Source organism: Anthonomus grandis, chromosome 4 (assembly GCF_022605725.1).
Source record: "Anthonomus grandis grandis chromosome 4, icAntGran1.3, whole genome shotgun sequence".
Taxonomy (NCBI): domain Eukaryota; kingdom Metazoa; phylum Arthropoda; class Insecta; order Coleoptera; family Curculionidae; genus Anthonomus; species Anthonomus grandis.
In genome coordinates, this window is record NC_065549.1 from 12,064,918 (window position 1) to 12,091,012 (window position 26,095).

The 26,095-nt window shown below is 30.8% G+C and overlaps 2 protein-coding genes across 5 annotated transcripts; both read left to right on the top strand.

Moving 5' to 3' along the window:
- Window positions 1-410: 410 nt before the first annotated feature.
- LOC126735454 (uncharacterized) lies at window positions 411-9,850 on the top strand. 4 transcript variants are annotated; one of them, XM_050439442.1, is made up of 8 exons: window positions 411-492; window positions 551-635; window positions 1,317-1,487; window positions 4,590-4,665; window positions 5,920-6,063; window positions 6,874-6,990; window positions 9,041-9,148; window positions 9,411-9,850. In XM_050439442.1, exons 3-8 carry the CDS (start codon window positions 1,362-1,364, stop codon window positions 9,563-9,565), a joined length of 726 nt encoding a protein of 241 aa, XP_050295399.1. In that variant the 5' UTR covers window positions 411-492; window positions 551-635; window positions 1,317-1,361; the 3' UTR covers window positions 9,566-9,850. The 4 variants fall into 4 exon arrangements, with proteins under 4 accessions (XP_050295399.1, XP_050295402.1, XP_050295400.1 ...); XM_050439443.1 differs by lacking the exons at window positions 411-492; window positions 551-635 and adding an exon at window positions 1,088-1,252; XM_050439444.1 differs by lacking the exons at window positions 411-492; window positions 551-635 and adding an exon at window positions 1,101-1,256.
- Window positions 9,851-16,056: 6,206 nt separating this feature from the next.
- On the top strand, window positions 16,057-24,862 carry LOC126735573 (porphobilinogen deaminase). Its single transcript, XM_050439603.1, has 9 exons — window positions 16,057-16,074; window positions 16,152-16,327; window positions 19,718-19,790; window positions 19,843-20,029; window positions 20,083-20,347; window positions 20,406-20,627; window positions 20,707-20,848; window positions 20,904-21,076; window positions 24,242-24,862. The coding sequence occupies exons 2-9, from the start codon at window positions 16,283-16,285 to the stop codon at window positions 24,587-24,589; spliced, it is 1,455 nt and encodes a 484-aa protein (XP_050295560.1). The 5' UTR covers window positions 16,057-16,074; window positions 16,152-16,282; the 3' UTR covers window positions 24,590-24,862.
- Window positions 24,863-26,095: the final 1,233 nt, after the last annotated feature.

The window sequence follows — 26,095 nt, forward strand, 5'->3', positions numbered from 1 at the left end:
TTTTAAACTTCTAAATTTGTAATCTAATGAATTAGTCTAAGTTTTCAAGGATGTAAAAATCAGCGGAACATATGGGAGTGGTATATCTATCAATTTTAAATAATATTGTTTTTTTAAATAAACAAAATGTGCCATTTTATTAGCAGAAAACGAAATAGAATAATTATAATTTTAGTTGTTGAAAAGGTCTTATACATGTTAAAATGTTACACAAAATATATTTTTTAATGCAGGTCTGAAGTTCAAAAATACATTTTTTTATGCGATTTGTTGTTTCGGGCATTTGAGATAACGGAATTTTTTCCTTAGAATTAAGTCATGAAAACAAAAACAGAGACTGCAGAAGACCGCCGGCGTTTATTTTCGATTTCTAAAAATAGAGGAAGGTCTGCTGAATATTTTTTAGCGGTGGTAACAGATTAAATATTGCATGTAGTATATATCAAGTTGTGCGGTATACTTTTATATACATATTAGCCTTCAGTAAATAAAGTACTTTTTATTTGATATTATTCGTTTTTGAATATTTAGTAGATTACATTTTTTTTAGTTGTGAAAAGTTAATGCTGTTTGCTATTATCTATAACGGATTATTCGCGGCGTCCACAGAGGAATAAAATAGAGACTCATTAGAGGTAATAAATCTTAATATTGGTTTATAACCGTACGATCTAAAGTTAGGAAACAGCAAAGTTAGGTTTTTTTATTACTTTATTTCTTTTAACTTAACCGCTAAGACGTTTAAGGTCACTTTAAAGGTGATAAGGAAAAAACAATATTTTACTGGTTTTAGGTCGATGAATCTCAAAAATCACTTGAACCTAATTAAAAATCACTGTAAAACATGTCCATTACTCTTTTCATATATTAAGAAAATTACATAAAATGTTTTCATCATATTCATAGAACCATGTATGTATTTACATACTTCATCGTTGCGCTGCTACATCTCACATACTAAGCATATACTTATAGGTTCTTGCCCTTTCTTGCAGATATTTGCATATATACTGATTAGTAAATATACTCAGTCGCAACATCGATGCGGTTATCTGAGATCAAGTTTTCGAGGTCACAATAATCGATTCGCTTTTTAGCCGGACTTTTACATCTGTTAAAATTTTTTTCAATAAATTCTCCTTACTATAAATAAAATTCTTCACATTTTTGATGAACAATAAATGTCGAAGTTTCGATCTTATATTTAGTTCATCTTCATAGCTGGAAAAATAAGTTACAATAAACTTTGCGCGTGTGTAATATATCCTAATTAATTTATACAACAATGATAAGTTATTATATAAATTTTATTGCAGATTTAATAGATCTAGTCGACCAGTGATGCCGTACACAAACAAAAAATGGATGTAGGATTTGCGACATTTTTAATATGTCTTCTTTATGGAGTAATTTTATTGTTAATGTTTCTGTGTTTTAAGTGTGTGAAGAAGTTACATGAGAAGGATGATTATAAATATAACAGACCTGTAAGTATGTTTATGGCATAAAACCTCATATCTATATATAGAGGTATTCCTTGATATCAAACAAAGAGTCCCGGGAACATATATCATCAAACAAACTTTTACCAATTTTTAAATGTTTCTAACTGTAAGGAAATTATTCTTAAAATTTGTGGTAAAAACGTGAATTTGGGTAGTTAGGGCAGTTTGGTATAGACATTTTTCTAATTTCTCTTTGATATATTTACGATATAATTGGAATAACCTTAGAAAGATTTTAGTGAAAGAAAAAGCAGTTTTTTTATCCAAATATTTTGAACGTTTCCTGTACCTCAAAAAGTATTGAGTTTATTTAGTTAGCATAATTTTATTGGTTGAATAATGGGCTCTAATCAGTTACTTTTACACAAGAATACTGAAAACTGTGTAGGCCCCAACCTAAATAGAAATATTGTCTACTTGACAAAATCTTGCTTTTAACTGCTTGTCCTTATTCCACTAGAAAACCATATATACACATATTATGCACTAATTTATATTTATACACAAGTAAAGAGCAAATGTTTTCAAAACCATGAGCAGGCATATAGCACATTTGTATGTTCTATTTAATCGACACTATAAACCTTAACATTAAAAAATTGAGAGAAATGAAAAACGAAAATATTGATGCCGTGGGGCTAGAGGAGGAAAAACAAGTTAGTAGATAACTCTCTAAAGACCTCTTTGACAATACATTTTATTGAAAACCAAAGACATATAAATGTAGTTATTAGCTGAAGTTTTAAATAATTTGGCCAAATTATAGCAGACTGGTCTTTTAAAGAGTTCTTTGCGATGTTTGGGTACTGTCAGAGAAACTCTTTGTCCTATATTTAAGCTACCCTTCTAAATCGCAATTTGCATAAAGGTAACGCGGCATTTTTTCTATAATGATAAAACCTTAACAATACAAATAAAAGTTTGTACCAATTATTTATATTTTGCCAATTAGATCTTCGAAGATATGGCGTAATTCTAGTTTTTCTATTTAGATGATAAATAAATTTGATACATGAATTTTGCACTTTTTATATTGTGTAAATCAAAACTATTAAGGCATGAGTGGTAAACACTAAACACACGTTGAAATGAGTACTAAAGATTTTACCAGTACAGATGTGATAGAAAGTTTCTGTAACCGTAAATAAGTTTTAGATTCGAGTAGGCTAATCCAAGTTTTGATGTCATATCTTCTTATAATTCTTAGTTTAGAATCCATGAATAGGCTTAAACACTTACCGGAGTCAGAGGCCGGTAAAGCGAGATTATTTAGCACAATGTGTAAATTTTCCTGAGGAAAACTTGGTTATCGTTGCCATATTTAAAACAGATGATTTATCGGGATTAAGTTCAAGTACACGATGATTAAAGGTAATTAAAAAAATTGACAAATCAGAATTTAGACAGTTTACAGCTACTTCAGCATCTTTTACAGGAAAAGGAAAATATTACTGCGTATCGTCCGCGTAACACTGAGATTTAAAATTTTTAATAGATGAAAAACATAGTGCAAAAAACAGTACAAAGAAAAGGGCCAATTTTATTAAGCTACCTTACGGTACACCATTAGTAATCATACTGGATTCAAAAGAACGATTTAATGAACAACAAGCATTTACCTCAAACGGTATATATATATATAATATAAAATTGAGATTAAAAGTCTATGATTTAGCATATTATACGCCTACTAAAATGGAAAAAAACTGGAGCAGTTATAGATAGAAGATAATTTTTTCAAGTACCTTTGAAAGTGTATGCTGTGTGTGTATGCTAATAGAGGGATAGCATAGGCCTGTTTCCACTGAAAAATAGGATTTAATATGGATTCGTTTATATTATATGTAATAAAAGATATAAATGGACAGCAAACTTGGATTGTATATACATATATTAAGGGAGTCTGCACCAGTAGCTTTGAATTTTATTATTTTGAAAGTTTCATTTGTTTAATGTTTTTTTAGTGCTTTATTCATTAGTTTTTACATAAGATGAATATTCTCCGTAATCCACGGATATTGATTGTATTTTTGCATTTTTTTATTGGAGCGTGCAAATTAAAAAGTTCAATGATAGTAAAGTTAAAGCACTCTATTTTCTCATCAATATTGTGTTTATAAAATATTTGTTCCAAACCACAGCTACGTAAAATATTTAGTTTGAATTGCTCCAAATTGATAGTTTTAATAGATCTATCTGAAAATTATTTCTCCAAATTATTTTAGACTTTTTCGAATTTAAATTCTAAATAAATAAAAAAGTGATTTGCTATTCTTGCATCGACTACCCCTACGTTTATTATGCTTTCTATACTTGTAAATACTAAGTTAATAAGAGACATACTAAATCTAGATACACGCGAGTGGGTTATGAATTGAGACATGTTAAAATAGCAGAAAATGCACTCTTCACTTATTTAATTGTCAGAACTTGATTCAGTCATTTTGACGTGTCCTATATATATAATATTGTTATATATTCTAAATATATACATATTTGACAATATATCCAAGAGAGTTTAAAAAATGAGAAAAAATTGAATTTAGAGGTCGATCTATAACACTTAATTCTGCTATATTTTTATATCATTCTACCTCCAAAGGTCCAAAACGCTCAAATTAGTTTTTTTTTATTTAAATTTTATTTTTTTAAACCATATTAGGACTATGGAGAGGGTTAAAGAAAAATATGTACGGTTTAAGTTAATTTACTTTTTTACTCTTTATAACAAGCGCAAAAATTAAACTATGTCTTAAAAAAAAATAAGCACATCCAGATTGCGCCACTATTAATAAAAAAAGCTAACCAAAAAATTAAAAAAAAAATCAACTTTATCAACAATCAATCACAAATTTAAAGAAATATCATAACACTTCGTCATCACACATAATGATACTATAAGTCTATGGCTCACATCAGACATTTCAGAACTTTCATAGAATGTTTATTAAGTTCCAGATGAATATTGATTTAATTTATTCTGCTATTAATATTATATTTTATTTTTAAGCAAGACTTTTCGCACAGTTTGTTATATTTCAATATTCTTTCTAACTAACTTTTAGAAATTTTATTTAATTAAAGACCATTGCCACTAACCAGCAACAACCGCAGAGCAACCAAAGCAGTCAAGGGTACTACCCGAGGACTACCTATTATAGTAAGTATGCTATATATAAGAATATTAAGTCAGTAGAGTATGTGTGTATTAAAATATTTTAGTGTAAATAAGTCAAAAATCATAAAAGCAGTATGAAGAGAATTAATTTGTCCGTAAATTGAAAAAACTCTAGATATACATAACACAATAGTTTGATATTTTCCTACAGAATTTTTGGTCATTTCACGTCTCTTTTTATGAAGACTTCTTACTATTACCTTTAGTTTAGTATTATTATTGTTATGCAGCTATACGCCACCGCACTAAAAATGTTTCGCTGCAATATCTGATTCTTCCTCGTCACATTTATTCTAATTTATGTTAAACAAAAGCCAGCATCTTATACATTACTCATAACTGACGCTGTCGAAAGCTTTTGTAAAGTCTAAAATCTGCAGATTCCTTCAGTCTTATTGCCTTCTTTTAACTAAAAATCATGGTATTATTTGTATATAGGTTCAGAGTTTCATTCGCAGGTGCCGTCATTTTGATATCAGGTATTATTCAAGAAGCCGAACTAAAGCTAGAAAGGCTAAGCAAGATTAGGATGAAAATAAATCAAACACACGAGAGACACGAAGTCCAAGCTGCCAATACTCGTATATCTTAAGAGAAAAGTTCTCAACCAGTGTGTCTTTCCTGTATTAACCTATGATGGCGCGATAAAGCCAACGTTAATGAATAAGAATGATCACGAACGAAAAATGCTAGGAAACCTTCTGACAAAATCCCTAATCGAACCATACGAAATAAAACAGGAGTATGAAACGCCGTTGAGACTATATATTCTACATCTGAAAGGATAGATGGACGAAAACGAAAAAAATTATAGAATGGCGATCAAGATATGAAGCTTTTAAATTAGAGGCAGACTACCCTCTTGCTGGACAGATAACATAAAACGGATTGCAGGAAACGATCCAATCTGTATAATATCGAAATAAGTGGTAAAATTTGAGAGGCTTTTGTTCAACAGTGGACAGTATAAGCTCGATATGATGATGAATTTGAACAGGTTAATAGATAGATCAAACACAACTAATTTCATGATTTATTCATCCATTTGAGGAGAAGCAATAATAGTTTTGAAGCCAGGACAAAGACAATTTGATGAATATAAACATGTTTTTTTTTCTTATTACTGTGACATGCTTAGCCCTATAAAAACATCATCAGATTGAAATTTGTCTGAATTTTTTTCTCATATACCATTCGAATTATTTTATTCAATTTATCTTTATTGTTTTTTTTCAGATTATGGACCAAGTCATCATCGAGGGGGATACCACCATCCGGAAGTAACATACCATTCATCAACTACTAACGTCAATATTAACTCTCCAGATCCCAATTTTCCTGCTTTATACACACCGCCACCGGAACTCTTATCTTCCTTAGGTAAGAAATGTTCAAGCAGGATTGGATAATTTTTTAAAATACCTATACATTTTAGTATATAAATGAAAAAAATCCCCTTGACAGTTTAATTTTAATGTAAGTTAAAAGTTTTTTTCAAATCCGTTCCCAGAGAAACATACTGGGATTATACTAGGGATGTTACAACTGGGAGAACATCCATAGGATATCTGGAGAATTATCACATGTTACTACTTAGCAAGTCCCTAAACCGTACGTAATAAATCTCTCGGGCCAAGTTTTTTTATCGAAACTAAATCAGACAGTCATACAAGATGTTTCTTTTAATATTTTAATGTCTCCAATTTTTTGTTAAAATGTTATTTAATATAATGAATGTATCTCTATGGCCTTAAACACATTCCAAAACATCCAAAAAATGAAATCAACTAGAAGAATGTACACTAGAGTTGCATTAAAGCGATGACACGAGGACAATACGAATATCTCCTAGATGTTCCAATAAAATGTCTTTCTAAGGTAATTGCGTTATTGTCATAGAGACTACACTGAAGGTTTTTTTTTCATTAGCATTATTTTATATCCGATCGGCCTTATCCATCATATTTTTATGTATACTTACAAGTACATCTGATACCGATTAATCTTACGAACCCCACTATTACGTGTTCAAAAGTACCTATGTAGTTGCTCTGTATTTAATATAGGGTTCATGTTTAAGCTTAGCCACTCTAAAGTTTTCCTCTTAACTCCTGAGGTAATCTTCAAATAACTTATGGCATAAATTATGAAGTGAAACAAAAATCAGTAAAATAGTTTGTTAATTTGTAGATAATGCATCAAGAAATAACGATGTTAACCGGCCAGAGCCCTCACTATATCCTTGGCCACCCGGTTTTATCAGTTCATACGTTCCGGGGCAGGTTGTTCCGCCTTTTCCTCCTCCAGGTAGATGATGAATAATAACTAACATTTGCATATACCTAGACTCGCTCAGAGCAATAATATATACTGCACATACATAATCAGCAAGCTATATTTACAGTTGATAAACACTTAATAAAAGTTGAAGCAGAATCCCTAAAACACTAAAAGTACACAAAAAGTAAAATTATATTTAAGAGAAAAATTATTTGTCTTTTTCTTTTATCACTTAAAAATTTCAATTTCCCATAAAGTTACTCATAAGAGATCGTGTCAAAAGCTTTACTAAAATCTAATAAAGCTAGAAGTGTACTGTGATTTTTATCTTGAGCAGATCTTATTTCATTTGTGAGATTTTCTAATGTGGTTATTGTTCTACGAAAACCTGATTGGGAGCTACGAATTATTCCAAATCAATCTATGTGTTTCGAGATTTGACAATATATGTATTTTTTTATCTTAGAGAGAACTGATGAAATACTTATAGGACGAAGATCTTGTATTTCTTTAAGATTATATTTTTCCACTCATTCGGAAATGAGCTTTCTAACAGACAAGAGTTTAGAATATTTGTTAAATGGTTACTATTTGTTTAATGGTTATTACTTTTATCTATTACTATGCAGGCTGTCCCGAATTCGAGAATGACTATCGGGTCGGTGATTGATAATATGATGTTTTGTCTTTTAAAGATCATTCTCTTTTCTTCAACGAATTATCTTTTTAGCTCTTCAACGAATGATCACATACTTCCAAATCCGATAATTATTTCGGATACTTTATTATAAACTCCATGAGAAAGGAATAGATGGGTTGATAACTTTTCCATTAATTAAAGTTAATTATCACACTCGGAATCTTTTTAATATGCATTTTCGAATTTTTTTGACATGAATATTAGAAGAAAAGTCAAATGGAACACCGTAAGAAATATATTACTATCAGCCTAGTGCTTTGCGCCATAGGGCTAAGGATGTTAAAGGATAACTCTACTAGAACAAACGTAGACGAAAACCGAAGATCATCGTTCTACAAATGTCTTCTTATTTTAAAAAATTACACACTAACCAGAAGGTAGTTCGTCCACTAAGTAATAAGATGCGAATGCATTCCTATGCAATGTTCTGGTTAGTAAGTTTTTTAAAATAAGAAGACATTTATAGAACTATGGTCTTTGGTTTTCGTCTATGTTCGTTCTAGTAAGTCATGCTTTAACGAAGTCATAGCCCTGGGCTGATATTAATATATCTCTTACGCTGAATATGTGTGGCTGTCCTATTTGACTTTCCTGATGGTGAATTGCAGCATTCAACAGACAAAAAAATAAATGAATTTAGAAGAATTGAACGAACTTTAGATTCTTAAAGCGATTTTTTCACTGTCTTTTACATACTTGAAATAAATTAAGCCTAAATTTTCAAACGTTTAGAGTAACTTTTTATGTTTTCCAGGTATTGGAAATAAATTGTCATATAATTTTAAGTTCTTGACATCATTTTATGTATTTTCCAAGAACTTAGAAATAATTGTTCACATAGCTTTTTAATGTTTTGAAGAACTAAAAAAAATATAACTTTTCAAGGCTTTGAACTATATTTAATATTTGCTAGCAAATCGTAGCAATCGTAGTTCCGAAATTTTACGGCATTTCTTGTGTATGGCAGTCTGTGTGCTTTCCAGTAATTCGATGACATTTTTGGTGTATTCCAACAGTTCGTAAATTATTTTTCATCAACATAGTTTCTTACGTATTCGAGGAATTTAAAAATTGTTGGTATTCAAGATTTTCAAGTCATTTTGTATGTTTTTTAGGAATTAAAAAAACCGTTTACCACATCATTTTTCCTTATTTTCACGTTTGCCACTTTTTAAGGAAAAAATCATTTTAATAATTTAATAAACTCTCGAATTTAAAACACACGACTATGTGGGTACAGACTCTTTTTAATAACTTGGCGTTTCCTAAGCACTGCCGCAATTTAAAAGCATTAACTTGTGTGTTATTCTGCCTGTGTGTATTTTAGAATAATTTTGAAAATTACTGAAATAAATATTGTTTTTTAATTTTTATTAGCTTACGGTGAAGACGCAAGCAATAACCGCGAGTGCCCTCCATCAGGAATAGACTCATCAACAGCGGTAGTGGAATGCTACGAGTTTTCGACATCGTGTTCATATCGAGGTACAACATCTAAAAAAATCATTTGAGACCACTCAGATTTTACTTCTCTGTAGATTAAATCAATAATTTCACATCACCATCAAATCTAGACTAAAAAATCATTAATCATCCAATTTTCTGTTGTTTCAAATTCTTTACTTCCTTATTGGCATACAGACATAAGAATTATCATGAAAAATTTAGTTTTTTGTTGGTATTAAAACCATCCCTATAAGTTTTATTAATTTTCTTCTATTTAATCCTAATGAATCTATATTTTTAGATAATGATAGATATGATAGTGGTACCCGTAACAATGACGATAATTGCTATACTACTACGGATTCTTGCATTCCTTCGTCAACAGTTGACTATTCGGATAACCAGGATAGTTGTCAGGCGGATAATTCTTGTGATTACTCGTGTTGTGATGATTAATTTATGTTTTAGCTTAAATAAGAAAATATTTTGCAATATGCTGGTTTATGTGCGGAATTGCTGAAAATAATTAAAGAAAATCCATATTTTCACGGCTTTTAAAATATGATAGACGTAATTTTAAAAAATTGCTTATATTTCTTTGTTTTTCTGAATATATCTTTGCTATTTCAGCCTCTAAATATTCAATAAAATATTTTATTTATTTGTTTTTATGTAATATGTAGATAAAGTTTTTTACACTTAAAATGTATTTTTCTGTAATAAAAGGTTTTTTTATTGTCAGTATATTTATGTATTTGCAGGGAAAAACTTGAATGAAATATTTGTCTTTTTTTCACTTACATTTATATTTCAATGTGCTAAAAATTATTAACGAACCAACTCTTTTTACCTTTCATGAAACTAGTCTTATCAACTATATTGTTTTTTCCAAACAGACTAAAATTTTAGTGTGGTACTATGTCGGTTTTCTTTTCAGATCATGAATTATAGTTTTTGTAGCTACTTCAATAGCTTAAGCTATAAATTAGCAGTATTTTGGACCTTTGATTCATCATTGATCATTTGCAATCCATTCCTGGGAATAATATATTTTTTGTAGAGAAAATCAATGATAATGGTTTCAATTCTTTAACCGTTTGGGACCCAATTTTATTTTTAATGATTTTAAGGATATTTTTGCGAGTTATGGTATTTTAAGAGATCATTTTACAATATATACTAGTTAAAATTAAAAAAATATATATAGGGAGAGCAAAAAAATTGTGGGACAAATATATCCCAGCGGGATTTTTGTATTCAAAATTTTGTGTGGCGGGAGCCAATTTTTGTATTTCAAAATTTTTTATTTTTTTTTATTCACAAAAACACAACCCGCAAAGGTAAGTATTTTAGGACGAATGATAAAGCGCAAAACAATGCTTACACAACCCTACATCGCACATTGCACAAATGGTAGTGGTTCTACGTTCTTTTTTCTGAAGAGCGCAACGAGCACATCTTTGCCGTTTCGATGTTTCTATTGGAAGCTGATCACCCACATTTTTCATTACTTTTGATCTCTTTGATGGCCTTCCACAACTGTTTCTTCGAAGTTTGACAGAAGTTTGCTGTTGTCCTTCTGCGGTTAGGTTCTCTGATAAGGTAAATAAAAATTCCAGTAAGGTTATCTTTTTTTGGGTACGACGTAAGTCATTATATATTACCCTGCTGTTAACAGCAATCATCAAAAGCCGATAAAATACTTTTTTCCACCATTTGCATGATTTTCTGCCAAAGTCCACCACTCATCTGATCAGCCAGATCCACACCACCCATGATTTCATTGTAGTATGCAATAGCAGTGGGACATGGTACGTCAACTCTCTGCCCAGTCTTGTCTTTTCTCTTCACACAGGTCATATCAGGAGTATGGCAGTTACTCAAAAGAATAACCTGCTTTGTATCTTGCCATTTGATCGCAATATATCAAATCAAACTTGCCGTTTGATTTGATAAAAACTCGCATTCAGCTCTAGACATTTTTCGTTTTTCGATGAATTTTTTTGGCATGTCTTTTCTTGTAATAATGGCTGTTCCCACAGCTGGGTATTGGAGGGAATCCATCAAACGGACTGATGTAAAAAATCGATCAAAGGCCAGAACTACGTTTGGATTTAGTATAGTTTCACATAATTTTTTTACAACAGTTTCGCCCAAAGTTCCGCTCCTTTCAACGTCGTCCTTGCCGCAATATACATTTGCATCGTATGTATATTCTGTTTTGGCATCATATCTAGACCATAATTTTATGCCTCTTTTCACAGGTTTTTGTGGCCTATATTGTTTTAGTGAAGATCTTCCTTTGAAGCCCACCATGCTCTCGTCAATACTTGACTTACAGACTTGTACTGTCGGATCGATATTTCTGAAACGTATATTAGAAGCAAGATAGAAGCTCTTGTACATAGTAAATCTTACTGGCTTCTTCTGGCTTGACTGGATTATTGAAATAAAGCTTGGATAGTAAAAACAAACACCTGTTTTTGGATATGGCCGATTTGATGGCCTTGTTTCCCAAAGATGGATGCGATGACCAGTAATGGCGAAGTTTTGGCACCTTATTGAAACACATAACTAATGTGCAGCTAATAGTACTCATAATCTCCCCTGCATCAGTGAAAGTCGCCTGCTTTTTTTATTTTCTTTGTAAATTTTGATTCGCTGGTTTGTAGACTCAGCAATAAAAGTAAATAAACTTCGAGGACAAATTTTAGTGAATATGTCCAGCGGGGAGGCATTTGCAGTAATTGAAGGATGTATGATACATTGACTTTCATTTGGAATGCTCAGTCTTGGGACATAGGTATTTGTAGGTAATGACCAAATTATATTACCAGTTGTAACAGGAGTTTCAGCCTCTTGATCTGAATTTTCAGCAGAAATAACGCCGTCGTTGGGTTGGGTTAGGTTCTCGTTTGCATCACTTTCAATGTCTCCACTATCTTCGCCCGAAGTATCCGAGGGCTGATACAACTCGTTGGACTCTTCACTATTATGGAATGGGTCTTCTTCTGAGGAAAAGTCTTTATATGGGAATTGCACCTCTTCTCCGGATGACAACTCTTCTAAATTGTCAGCAAGATCTTGAAGCTCTGCCCTAATCAACTTCTTTCTTGACATACTGTAAAATCCCATTGGGATATAAATCACCCTATCAGAAAACCCACTGGGACACATATATCCCATGGCCAAATATTACACCCAAAATGCAAAAACCAAAACAAAAAAACCATCAAAATAAACGTCTCAATTTTATCGGTTTACATCATTGGGTGACACAGCTTGGAAAATCACTTCTTAAGTTTGAATCATTTGATAAAGGAGCATTTTGGGGATAATGGGCAAAACTGGGCAGATTCTTTGTGGTACAAAAACCTGTTAGATAGTAACAATACCGGAGCCAATGTGGATACTTCAGTAAATTTTGAAACCCAAGAAGAAAATGAGCTATGCGATTGCCTGCACGAAGAAAATGCAATACATATTTAATTTTATTACTTTTTTTCCTTTTATTACTTCTGTCAAATACTACTTGATCCAGTTTGTTTAAAGAGAAATAAATATATATTTGATTACTATGTCTCATTTGTGTGCAAAAACGGATATATACAAACTTCTATTGCTAATAATGGCGAATTGTTAATTTTTTTGTTTCTTTTTATGTTAATAAATTGATCAACCCCGCTTAATTAAAGCTATTTTCTTAAAATATTACTATTTTTAAATATAAACACACAGGGTGTTTTTCGTGTTTCCTGAAAATTTTCTGAAAGTGGATATATCTGGTTATACACGCCAACTCCTCAATGAGCAAAAATTCTATATTGAATATACAATATGCTCTTCTTAGAACATTGAAAGGCTAGAATTAGTAAACAAAAATTTTGTTTGAGTTCAACATGTCCCCTGTACACAAGGGGGTGTTTTGTTTACAAATATATTCATCGATTCTCTGTTGTCAAGTTCACAGTTATTTTCAAAAGAGGGAATTTTAAGCTTTATATCAACACATATAATAATGTTAATTTAACTTATTGATGTTAGATTTTGGATTAAAAATGCAGTATGAGTTGAAAACTGCCATAAACTTCTTTTTGTGGTAATAACTACCCTTAAGTATTTCTTTGTAGCTAATTAAAACTAATTATTGTTGTTAGTGTCAGATAAACCAATTTATTATTATTATTATTAAAGTAGAAATCGGTATATGTTATTCTAAACGCAAAAATAACATCTTCAAAGCAAAAAAAATTACTAACACTCTTATTCCTAAAAACGCTTTTTTCTTTAGTTTTTAGTTGAAAAAGAGAAAAGGTTGAGTCATTTCAGTGTTTTTGTGAACTGTTAGGACAGTAAAAACTTATGCCGCACCATGGGAAAAAAGCGATAAGCCGATCTTTTCACAAGTAAATACCGATATTGTCAAAACATCATATCAAGGAACAACCGTCGTCATAAACGTAGAATAATAAAAACTTATTAAGAAATTATAATAATTATAAAATATTTAATTCCCATAAAAATGCTTTTTATGGATAAGTACCTTTACTCTAATGAAGTACGTTAAAAAAACGCAAAAAGATTTCATACATTGTAATATTGTTTAATTATTTAGTTTTATTTATAATTTAAAGCATAATCTATTAATAATAAATACTTATCATGTAAATATTTTTTGTGACGTCACTGGTAAAGATTACTTGTGTAGGTGCATAGAGTAATTAAAAGTAGGTGGAATCAACAATGCAATCCAGCGATGTTGCGATGTTGTTGCCTTTTTCTCTAATATACGTTATCTACATTCATTTTTACGTTCAGTGTACTTTTCTCTTATTGAGTCCCATCTTCGTTATGGCTTGCTTTTTGGGGTTTAAGCACCAAGGGATTATTAAACATAATTTTTGTGATTCAAAAAAAAGCAGTCAACCTATGTTCCGCTGGGTTAAGAGATTCTTTATAATCTCTTTGAAACCTCTCTTTATATCTCAAAAAATCCTAACTCTTTTTATCTTAGAAACAGCTGCTCTTATTCATAAATGTCCTAAACCTCCCTCTAACATTGGTCATATGACTCGCCAGGTTAACGATTTTCCCTTACCAATCCCTACATCCTCCCTCACCAAGAACTTACTTATATACCTTAGCTAAAAAATTTACAACCATGTTCCTCTATGTATCAGACAAATTTTAGAAGTTAAGAAATTCAAAAAGAAATTAAAATCACTTTTATTATCCAGGACATATTATAGCCTTGACGATTTTTTTAACGATACCTTTTGACCTGTGCTCTGACATCATTTTAGTGTTTTAGTTTTGTTTCCTATTAAATATTTTAATTTACTTCCTCTAAATTCTGTTTTATTGACAGCTTTACTTATTTTTTAATCAAATTTATCAAAAAGATGCTTTTTTTAATTTTTTCAATCTGTTTTGTCATAATTAATTTTGGTAATGTGTGTAAATTTTATGGTAAAATGTTTTAGATGTTATGTTTGTTTGAAATTTGAAATTTAAAGTGAATTTGGAATTTTTAAGTTTCTAGGATGCTTGTACACAAAATTTTGTTTTGTCTTACGTAATATAGCACATTTTCTTTCTTTCTTAACTTTGAATGTTGACTTCTTTACAGGTATCTTATAATATTTTATGGAAAAAAATGCTTCATATTTTATTAATGGTGTGTTTTTTGCAATTTCTACATAAGCATTTGAGATTATTGTATCAGAGATGTTGCAAGCAAACAAACTGCCCATAGTTCCACGGCTAATACTAGCCTTTCAATGTTCTAAGATGCTTTTCTAATAGCACAGATTTACAGAATACAGATGCGAAACTGATCGAAAATACGCGTGCGAGCGCGTGCGAGACACGCCTCCTGGGTGATGGATTTCCATCACCCGCCTAGTACGGTGGCAAGGGGTTTAATTTGCTGCAAGCCTCCGCGCCGCGTGCTTCTAATTTTCTTTACGTAGTACGCGTGTTTATGATTAATAATTAAATTGAAATAATATATTTGTATTTTTTTTAAATATTTTTTTAGTATTATTTTTGTTGAAATGGGGGGGGGGGGGTGTGTATATCTTTATTGTTCCAGCCACAGTGGTGGAGGAACGACGGTATTTAGATTTCCAAAAGATGAGTTAATAAGTTAATATTTCGAGATAATGAAAAGCATTAATTTTACTCACCTATGTGATAACTTTCCTTTCCAGTATTTAATAAAATTATTTATACGACTTAAAATATTTTATACTTTAAAATGCGCCAACAGAGATTTATCATCTGCCAAAAAAATCAGATGAAACTAAAAGAAAATTAAAAATTTAGTTTCATCTTTAATGTTTTATTAAATAAGATCCTTAAATCTGTTAAATGAAATAAAAATGTACTCAAGAACCCTTACATTCTGTTTTATTTAAGCCTATTTCTATTTTGACATTATAAATGCATTATAATATCCCAGCGAAATTATAGTGCAGAACATTTATCCCTACAAAAAAAAACTTAAAAATGCATTGGTGCGGCCAGTCCAAACCATCCTTTTCAAGGGCATCGAATATCTGTGTTAATGTAAATCTGTGCTAATAGTGTAATCACAGATGTAAATAGCTCCGCTAGTGTGTTAATGTAAATCTGTGCTAATAGTGTAATCACAGATGTAAATAGCTCCGCACTAGCGGAGCTATTTACATCTGTGGTGTAATATTTAAATAATTCATGTAATTTTTTTCTCAGTGTAAGTTATACCAGGAGTGCGCACGTCACAACAACCGTCAAAAATCAGCTGCTTTTTGACAACCTGAAAAAGGAAAAGGTCATTAGATTTAGGTTATGTTTGCTTCCGATATTTTCATTCATAATTTATTTTCACTTTCTAAATTAAACTTTACTTAGGAACATTAAAATGATGTAATACATTAACTATTAAATCGGTAGGGAAAGTACAAAATCTAATTTATGTGAACGTATGTACTTGAACTCCTAACCTAGTAGTAAATTGATCTTTATCATCAAAAAAAAAAGCTTTTTAATCATGTTCTAGGCTGATTTACAGCTAAGTGATAATTTATTATATTAAATTATAAGGAAGTTTATATCAGTTCCTGATACCTAAGCGAGGAGTCGTGTTTAATACAAAGAAAATAGGTATTTTTTTATAAAGTAGAAGCCAAAATGAGTGGCGACTCCAAAATACATGTTGGATCTAGAAAAAGTGAAGTAAGTATATATTTAACTTGCATTGTCATTATGTTTAGAGTGTTCCTAGTGTACTTGTGTTTAAAATCTAATAAAAAGTTAGTAATAATTATCTAATATTATCATTTTAACAAAATATATAACTTATTACTTTTTGCCCCTTTACTAAGTAAGTGAATCAACCATTAATGTGTTTATGCAAATGATATTAAGCTGTGCAATTTAAACAAACTAGGATATCTTGCAGCCTATTAAGGTTTAAATATTTATTTTTCATAATAAATTATTTCATATAAGGAGCTGACTGTTCACTGGAAACTAAATTAGACAGTCAAACTATATGCATGTTAGTTTTATACTAAATCACTCCATTTTTCTCTAACCTTCTTATAATTGTTTCCAATAAACTGGAATAGGCAAATCTGTGAACTGTATGAAATCCAAAAATATTGCTAGATAGAAAAAATACATTTGTACCTCTATACCAGAAGGCCTCAAATTCCCAAATGAATAAAATAATACCACTTAACTTGATTTTCAATGTCAATAGGCCAAATTCATAATATAATATATATTAATCCTTTATATTTTTGCATGCCCTTGCCTAAATCTCTCGGAGATGTATTTGTATAATGTCAGTATACTTCTTAATATTATTTTTAAATTTCAAATAAAATAAATCAAGTGATTCAAGAGATATTTGTTTGCCAATGAAATCCATTTACATTGTAGTTAAAAAATTTATTAAGACTTAGGTATGTTTAGTAAAAATAAAAAATAAAACAAAATCTTAGTAAAAAAACTAAATCATTTAACACAGCCACAAACTACTAACAGGGCTACAATTGAAGACAGAATAATTTACAAAATTGGTTTTAGTTTTTGCTTAAAAGTGCAACAATTGATTCAATCATACTGTATTTAGTGGGGTGAAATGGTATTCCAATGGTTTAAGACTGTCTGATATTTCACGAAAATTTAAAGTTTAAAATGTGACAATAACTGAGCACAGTCTAAGTCTATAGCTCAGTGATGTGGCTCTCAAATTATAATTTTAAATCCAGATTTCTAAGTCCAAAACTGCTGTTTTAGAGCTAATTGGAAGGATATTTATTGAGTAAATACAATTTATAGGTTCTCTTTGCTTTGAAAGAGTAATTTAAGGCATTTATTAAGATTAAGTGACATCTTGTTTAAATCACACCAATTTAAGAATAATTGAAGATCCGCTCGTAGAAAAGCAACATTCAGAGACTCAATACTTCTAAAGAGTTTGACACTAAACATTAGAATATTGCACTTTTTAAATTTTTTTACCAAATCAATTAAAGAGAAGCAAAACAAGACAGGGCTACAATGGGAACCTTGTGGTAATTCTGATGGCATAAATATTTCATCAAATAATGAGCCTGCAACATTGACTACTTGAGTTTCACTAAAGAAGAGGATCTGCAATACCTAAAGCCTTTAGTTTGCCCAAGAGTTTAGTTTGCCCAAGAGGACCCCACAATGGGATGTACTTATGCATAACGCGACCAAGCGTATATAACAATTGTGGTAAAACACAATTAAGTTTCGAATGCCCTTAAAAATTGATAAAATCTAATACAGATCTAATTTTTGCAAGCTATATCCAAGACACTATTTCAAATTATACTATGTAAGCTTTTAGCAAAAAATAATACATTTTAGAAGTTAAGATAAAAAATGTCACCTAGTCTGGTTATGCTTTTTTTACTTATTATTAGGTTTTTATTTTACGAAATTGAACCACACGCCAAACTTGTCGCATAGCGCGTTTATGCATTGCCACGTATTTTCTTTTTAGACTGTATATTTCGACTATTTTTCATTAAGGTAGTTTATGAACAGATGAAATTTTGTTAGGAACACCGACTTAAAATGAAAAGTGACTATTTAAAACCCTTACAGATCTTTTAGAAAATCCTGTAAAAGCAATTTTTATTTTAAAGTAAAAAAAAAAACAGTAAAACTAAACCACTTTATTTACTAACATAATAAGCTAAGCAAATTACAATTGCATAGGTATATCATACCTTGAAATACTTCAAATAAAACTAGAGTTTCTTTGTAACAACTAACGATTACCAAAAAAATTTTATTACTGCCCCATTTCATAGTATCACTAGTTTGGTATATACTTACCTCTAAATTTATTTCATATGCGAGATTTAGTATAATAGCAGTCCACTTCAGCATTTTTTTTAAAATTTGAATTAAATCACTCAAAAAACGTCAGTTGATATTTCCTAGCTAAGTTCGGTAAATGCATCTGCGAGAAAAATGATCAAAATTTGACAAATATCACGTGATATATAAACTATTTTTCGGTGCCAGATCACGTGACCGAACTTAACTGCTATTTGCATTACTAAACCAAGCGTCCAGTATCATCGCGTTTAATTGACCTATGCAATTTCGTGGCATTTAGTCGTTTTATGCAAAATGCAACTAGTGTTATAAACCGTTTGGCGCTTAGTTTAATTTAAAATATATCCTTAACTATAGATTTCTAACGCTCGAGACTTTTTTCGTAGATAATTATGGTATTTGGCCGTCAGATGACACAATAATACCAAAAAAAACGAATTTGGCGCTTGGTCGCATTATGCATAACTATGTTCAATTGATCTGATCAAAAACGAGAAGAAATCTGTATACATTGAGTCATACTGGGACTCCCCTCCAAACTTGTATATTTGATGAATATACATAGCCAAATTGACATCAGTAGACAATAATAATAATAAACATTATTTTCACCATTTAACAAGTTAGATTTACAAATTATTGTATCCTACACAAGATCTATAGATCTTCCCTTTATAAATCCAATTTTTTTGAAAAATTGAAAACAGTTCTAAGACTCCATCCATAGCTTATACTCTTACTAACAAGACAATCTAGTAATTTTGATAACTCTAATTGGTTACATACAGTACAAGAGTTATTTATAACACTTCCCAGTTTAAAAATAACAATTAAAAATAATCCATATTGGTCTTGTAATTGTACACTTGTTTAAAAAAAATAGTAAAGTAAATTCAACAAAGTATAGATTTTCTTGAGTTTCTTAAGTATATTTCGTTATTAAAAAAATCTTAATATTCAAAAGGGGAATCTATATTGTATTAATTTTGTTTGGTTTTATTAGGCAAACAAATGTCATGCTTCAAAGAAATTTTAAATTATAAGTGCCTTGCATAAATAATATGTAGTTTATTAATTGATTGCCAAAAATGGATAAATTAATTGGACAAGTACTATTTTAATATCTCTACGGCCAAAAATATCTTTTCTTAGCTAGCTATAACATGATTCACAATCTTCTGATCTTATTATATTGAACTGTAAATTGAAGAATATATTAAAAGTATAATTTCTTTCCAGCTTGCTCTCATACAAACAAAACATGTAATTTCTTTATTAAAGCAGTTTCATCCTGACAAGGAGTTCGAGATTGGTAACTATAACCTATTTTGTCCTAAACCTCTAATAACCAATTTTCTTTAAAGTTACCATGACAACTTTGGGGGACCAAATCTTGGACATCCCATTGCCAAAAATAGGGGAAAAATCTTTATTTACTAAGGAACTTGAAACGGCCCTTGCCACTGGTCATGTTGATTTTATTGTGCATTCATTAAAAGATTTACCTACAAGCTTACCTAAAGGAATGGCTATTGGTGCGGTTTTAAGCAGGTAGGTTTATTAGGGTAAATACAATTTTTGTTTCTATTTAATTAAATTTTAAGAGAAAATCCAAGGGATGCATTAGTTTTGCAAAAAGACATTAAAAGACATACACTCTCTACCCTTCCTGAGGGCTCAGTTATTGGAACGTCAAGTCTAAGGAGAACCGCTCAGTTATCTAAAAAGTTTCCTCACCTAAAAGTTGAAAATATTCGTGGAAACCTGAATACCAGACTTAAGAAACTTGATGATTTAGGAAAATATCAAGCTATCATTTTAGCTTCTGCTGGATTAATCAGGATTGGTTGGAGAAATCGGATCTCTAGGGTATTTAGCTTTTTTTTAGTATACCTATTGAAATATCTCAATATGTTTATATTTTTAGCTCTTAGATGCAGATGAATTTTTATATGCAGTGGGCCAGGGTGCGATAGCAGTAGAATGTAGATCAAATGACAAAAAAATTATTGACCTACTAGAGCCCCTTTATGACCTACAAACAGCCTTAAGGGTTGTTGCCGAAAGGAGTTTTCTAAAGACACTAGGAGGTGGCTGTAGTGCTCCCGTTGCAGTCACTTCAGATTTAAAATTATTGAAGGAAAAAGAGGTAAATTTCTTGACAAATGATTCCTAATTATGCCATCAAGATTTAAAAATACATATTTTTTTCAATAATAATCTTTTAGGTAGAAGTAAAGTTAAAAGGTGCTGTATGGTCTTTAGACGGCGCCGATGAAATAATAGACCAGGAGCATGCAATCTTTGATGTTCTGAGTAGTGTCAGATGTACCGAATGTCCTTATACAAATGGGGAAATGGAAGATATTGGTAGGGCTTAAGTATGATTACCTTACTTTTTATTTTTCAATTTGAATTTGTGCAGAATGTTGCGGTGTGTGCCCTATGAACAGCTCAATTGAGCCAATTCCAAAAAGGAAAAAGCTTGATGTTCCCACAGATCTGTTGGCGAATGACCCTCACGAGAAATGCCCCGTTCCTATGCCCATTGGGTCAGATTTTATGGGTCAGTGTCCCTTTTTAGAAGGAGATGTTCAGGTAAACATGTTTTTTCTTTTAAGACTGAATTTTTAATTTTAATTTACCCTATTATAATAATAGCAAGAGGTTAAATTAGGCTACAAGTACAGAACAGGGTTGATGAGGGATCCTTGTGTAAATTAAAATGTTGTTATCTTTTAAATGTTGTTAAAATCTTTTGTTGGAGTGGATCAGTTCGAAAAATAATTTATGAATCTCTATGGAAATGTAGGTTTATTACGCAATTGAGGAGTCTTATTTATCATGTTTGACATTGGTGTCCGAAAATGAGATTCAGTTTTACAGTGAACCGCAGTCTTAACTAAAACCAATTTAAGAATAAGAAGATAATAATATAAGATTCTCACTCTCACTTGTATCGTTTCCTATATGTAACCAGAGCTATACTGTATAATATCTATGATATCTTTGCTTTTTGTATTGTTTCGATTCCATTCTATCCTTTGTGCGATTGTGCACATACAGACTTAAGTCAATCGTGCTCCAGAATTAAGGATAAGATATTATGTAAAAAGAGGGAAATTATGTAAAAAAAGAGACAGATCTCAAATAGTCGATATCAATAGCCTTCAATCTAAATTTTGTAAACTACAATTTGGGGTGCCTCAGGAGTCGTTGCGCGAAACACTGCTATTCCTGATCTATATCAATGATCTGGAGTGCAGTGATGCTAGAATTGCAAAATAATATAAACTTGATGTAATCTACACAAATTTTGCTAAGGCCTTCAATAGGTTGGACCATTTCCAAAAAACTTATAAAATTCATTAAACACTTAGAACATTGAAAGGTTCCAGGAACATTGAAATTGCCTTTCAATGTTCTAAGATTAAACATCTAGTAGAGTTTTTTAGTTACTACTTATTAGATAGACCGCAATTTGTGGAGTTCAATGGGTTCAGATTATCTCCCTACAGGGGAGCAATCTTTCCCAATTTTTATTTTTGATTTTTATCAATAACATTTCCGCTTACTCTTCATGACTGCAGCATGCAGCTGCAAGCAGATCTTGGTTGGGTTTATAAATGATATGGAGTTAACACACTATCGCTTAACCTTGATTTTGGTTATTTATTTATTTTATTTATTACACTCTCACAAACACATTGGAAATGTAATTACATGTTAAGAGTGCTTACTAAGCCAGTAAAGGCGAGAAAAAGAAAGACTACAACTAAAATATACTAACTAAACAAATTAACAATATAAAAAAAATATAAAAAACATAAAAATACATATAGCAGGTTCTAAAACAAATATGTGTACTACTTATACTTTGAACTACCTAAAATCGCAGATCTAATTTGTCCTACAGAACTATTAAAGAAATCTATATCACATTTTTGTATATATTCATTACTTTGGTACATCATTCGATTTATAGGTGAACTACTTGGAGTTAAACATTGGAACAGCTTTTTATTTCTTATTCTTAAGTTTACTTTAGGAACCACAAAAGTTATGTTGTTAATTAAGGAACATTTCTTATACTTTAAATTGTTGACAATATTATATATAAATAGTACATCATTTAAACTTCGTCTAATACTTAATCTAACCATACTAAATTCAGTCAGCATACTTTCATGAGAAATCATATAGGGACAGGTATTATGAGTTCTTAAATATAGATACCTTAAAAACCTGTTTTGCACTTTTTCAATCATATCAATATGCACCAATGACTGTGGTGACCAAATAACAGAGGCATATTCTAAATGGGGTCTAACCAATGTATTGTATAACATTATGATTGATTTTATTTGTTTAAAGTTTTTAGTGTTTCTAATTATAAATCCAAGAACTTTATATGCTTTATTGACAATAGCTTCATAGTGCTGGTTAAATTAAAGTTTGACTGCATGTACTGCATGAATGTAGGGTAAGGTCCCTACATTCACTTTTCCTGCTTAGTGACAAATTATCAATCATGTAATTAAACTTGGTACATTCCACTTTTCGTGTAAAAGTTAAAATATGACATTTACCAACATTCTATTGACCTTAAACCACTCAGACACTGAGTCTAAATCACTCTGCAACTCATCACAATCTTTAATAGATGATATATGTTTAAATAACTTAAAGTCATCTGCAAACGTGACACACTCAGAACATTCTACGGAATCTGGCAAGTCATTAATAAAAATCACAAACAGTAATGGACCAAGGTTACTGCCCTGTGGCACTCCAGACACTGCCATGTACTGCACAGATAATTCTCTACCCATCTTAACCCGTTGAATTCTTTTCTTTAGATAGGAAGCTATAAATTTACATGCGGACAGTTATGTAATAAATGCTACCACACTTCCAAATTATAAATCTGTTCTTGACCTGGTAGTCTGTGTTGATAAAAAGTTTATCTTAAATGCTCATATTGATATCATCATAAGATCTTCTTTAAAGACCCTAAAGGCTTCATTATAAGGTCAACAGAACAATTTTCTATTACTTCAAGAAGAAAAATTTTGTTTGATTTAGTAGGCAGTTATTGCTTTTCAAGGTTTAACGCACTTCTTTATCAATTTGCTGTTTGTAGGAGTTTAGTGATTTTATTTAAAATGTGCTACTATCAAGTTGATGCTTCAGATCTTTTACCAGATTTTAATTTTGCTGTTCTCTGCAGACGGTACAAAAAGACACAATAGGAACTGGTTCAATGATGTTCACTTACAGTTTAATGTTTATCTGTTTGGCATGACTTAATAACTTCAAATCTGTTATTTCAGTATTTAAGGATTTATTGTACTACCTACTATTAGTTTTATTTTGTTCCAATTAGTGAATTTAAACTTGTTATTTGGATTACGGAATTTATTGTTTTATCTGTCGATATTCCAATAATTGTCTTATTATTAGGATTTGCTTCCTGTTGTATAATAAAACTTTGAATTTCGCTGCGCAATTTCTCATCCACAAGCGCGATTCGGCTACAATTTTGAGAACTTGCCAAATTTAGTCAGGAAATTAAAACTAAAAAAAAAACTGCTACAAATTAAAGAGAGTTTATGAAGAATATTTGTTTTTATCCAATATTAGTTATATATCCCTTGTATTTTAATTAACGAGAAAACTTCCAATAGGTCTGTGATATTTTACAGTAACTATTTACTTTTTTAACTTTCCATCTTTAAGCCTAAAATATATCCTTCATTTCAGGCCATTCATAATCATGTTGAACTAACCGGTCCAATCGAGGGTAGCAAAGACGCACTAAACGTTTGTCCATTCTTAAAGGCAACTAAATCAGGCATTCAAGCCGGCTCGAAAGAGCCAAAACAAGTAACCAAAGCAACCGAAGAGACTGAACAGGAGACTGAAGCAGATGATAATTTATTTGTCGGTTTAGTTCCTCATAACGGCATTTCTATTGAAAATATGGCCAAGGCGAAACAACTGGGGGAGAACTTGGCTAAAAAATTGGCGGATAAAGGTGCTTTAACGGTGATGGCGAAGGCTCAAGCAGTGATACACGGACAAATTAATGAGGTAGCCGTTAGCAATTAAAGTTTTTAAAAGGCAATATAGGTTTTTTTTTTAATAGGAAGTAAATAGTTTTGTAAAACTTTCTCTCAAATTCAGCTATTGGGTGTCTTTAGAGTGGCATTAAGAGTTTTTGATTTCCAATAGTTGGGATTGACAAGTAGAAGGTTCTTTATTATTGTATTGGTGATTGTTATTATGTATAACTTTTTGTTTTACATATAATTACAATTTTTATGTCTTATGAAATGTTATAATTTTTTAATATAAAATCTGTTTAAGATATTTAAAAAAATATATTTTCTCCTAAGATCCCTTGTTGTAGAAATCAGCTTTATTAAAATAAGGACAGCCTGGAGGTTTTCCTAAATTAAATGTAACAAATATTAATAATTTTTGGCAAAATATGCCTCGCACTTTAACAGCAAATGGCTCCGGAATTCCCATCACTTGGAATTTCAAATTTACTTTTCTGTTATTTACCTCAACCAAACCTTGTTAACTCACTTCATAGATTTGAGTACACTGAATAAGTAAGGTCGACGAACTCATTAAGCCAAAAAAGTATTCGGGAATTAAATGTTCCTCTGCTTTAAATGGTAAATTTTGATCATTTAAACATGATTTAAGGGGTTATTTATTTATATGGTTTAAAGGATACCCAGGATTGGTAGAAAATTAATTGAAAGATAAAGAGTTAGATACTTTAGAGAGATAAATACTTTAAATATACATTCATAAAATATCCCTTAGCAGTTATAGTAGGGCTTCCAAACGTGACTTTCTAAGATATTTGACATCTTTTTTAAAATTTCCAGTGGGTTATGGCAATTTTAATAAATATCTACAAAAGCGTAAACCACGTTTTGTTTCAGTGTTAACATAATTTTGATGCAATGATTTTTTGCATAATGAAAGGGCTTGGCTTACTTCCTATGTGTCATACTTCACTTATGGCGTGCTTAATTGCAAATGATGAGATGGAGTCTATTTTTTTGAAATTGTCCCAAAATATAACTAGAAAGTCTGTTAACTGTTCAACTTTTGTTCTTTTATTATTGTTTACCTATCCGAGCTCTCCTGTGCTTTGTCATAAAAAAATATTCAAGAAAAGCGTGTGACCCTGTGTAAGATCCCTTGTATTAATTCAACAGTGACTAACATACAACCCTGGAAAGTGAAAATAGCCTTGTTAATAGAAAAAGTTCAAAACCGATAAGACATCAAAGAACAAGATACATTTATGTACAGCTTACGGCTTAACCAGCAAATCAATTCAAAGTCCGATAAAAAACGTAAAGATAGAGAAAGACACATTTTCATTATATTCGAGCCACAACAATATTGCTTTACTAACTTTAATGTAACGTGAATAGTAATCGTCCATCACTGAATAAGAGAGATCTACCTTTCTAATATCAACATTAGCTATACATGAGTCTAGATTTATCTGATATTTATCCATGATTCGATAGCATACCATAGACCCATTGGGAAAGGGGTCACTTTCGATGGTCACCTCGAAAGGTC

Excerpts from the sequence above, each read along its gene's own strand:
- LOC126735454 (XM_050439442.1), top strand. The coding sequence starts at position 1,362 with ATGGATGTAGGATTTGCGACATTTTTAATATGTCTTCTTTATGGAGTA. Across the intron at positions 1,488-4,589 it reads ATTATAAATATAACAGACCT|ACCATTGCCACTAACCAGCA; the intron begins GTAAGTATGTTT and ends ATTTAATTAAAG. Across the intron at positions 4,666-5,919 it reads CCCGAGGACTACCTATTATA|ATTATGGACCAAGTCATCAT; the intron begins GTAAGTATGCTA and ends GTTTTTTTTCAG.
- LOC126735573 (XM_050439603.1), top strand. The coding sequence starts at position 16,283 with ATGAGTGGCGACTCCAAAATACATGTTGGATCTAGAAAAAGTGAA. Across the intron at positions 20,849-20,903 it reads TGGGGAAATGGAAGATATTG|AATGTTGCGGTGTGTGCCCT; the intron begins GTAGGGCTTAAG and ends GAATTTGTGCAG. Across the intron at positions 21,077-24,241 it reads TTTTAGAAGGAGATGTTCAG|GCCATTCATAATCATGTTGA; the intron begins GTAAACATGTTT and ends CCTTCATTTCAG.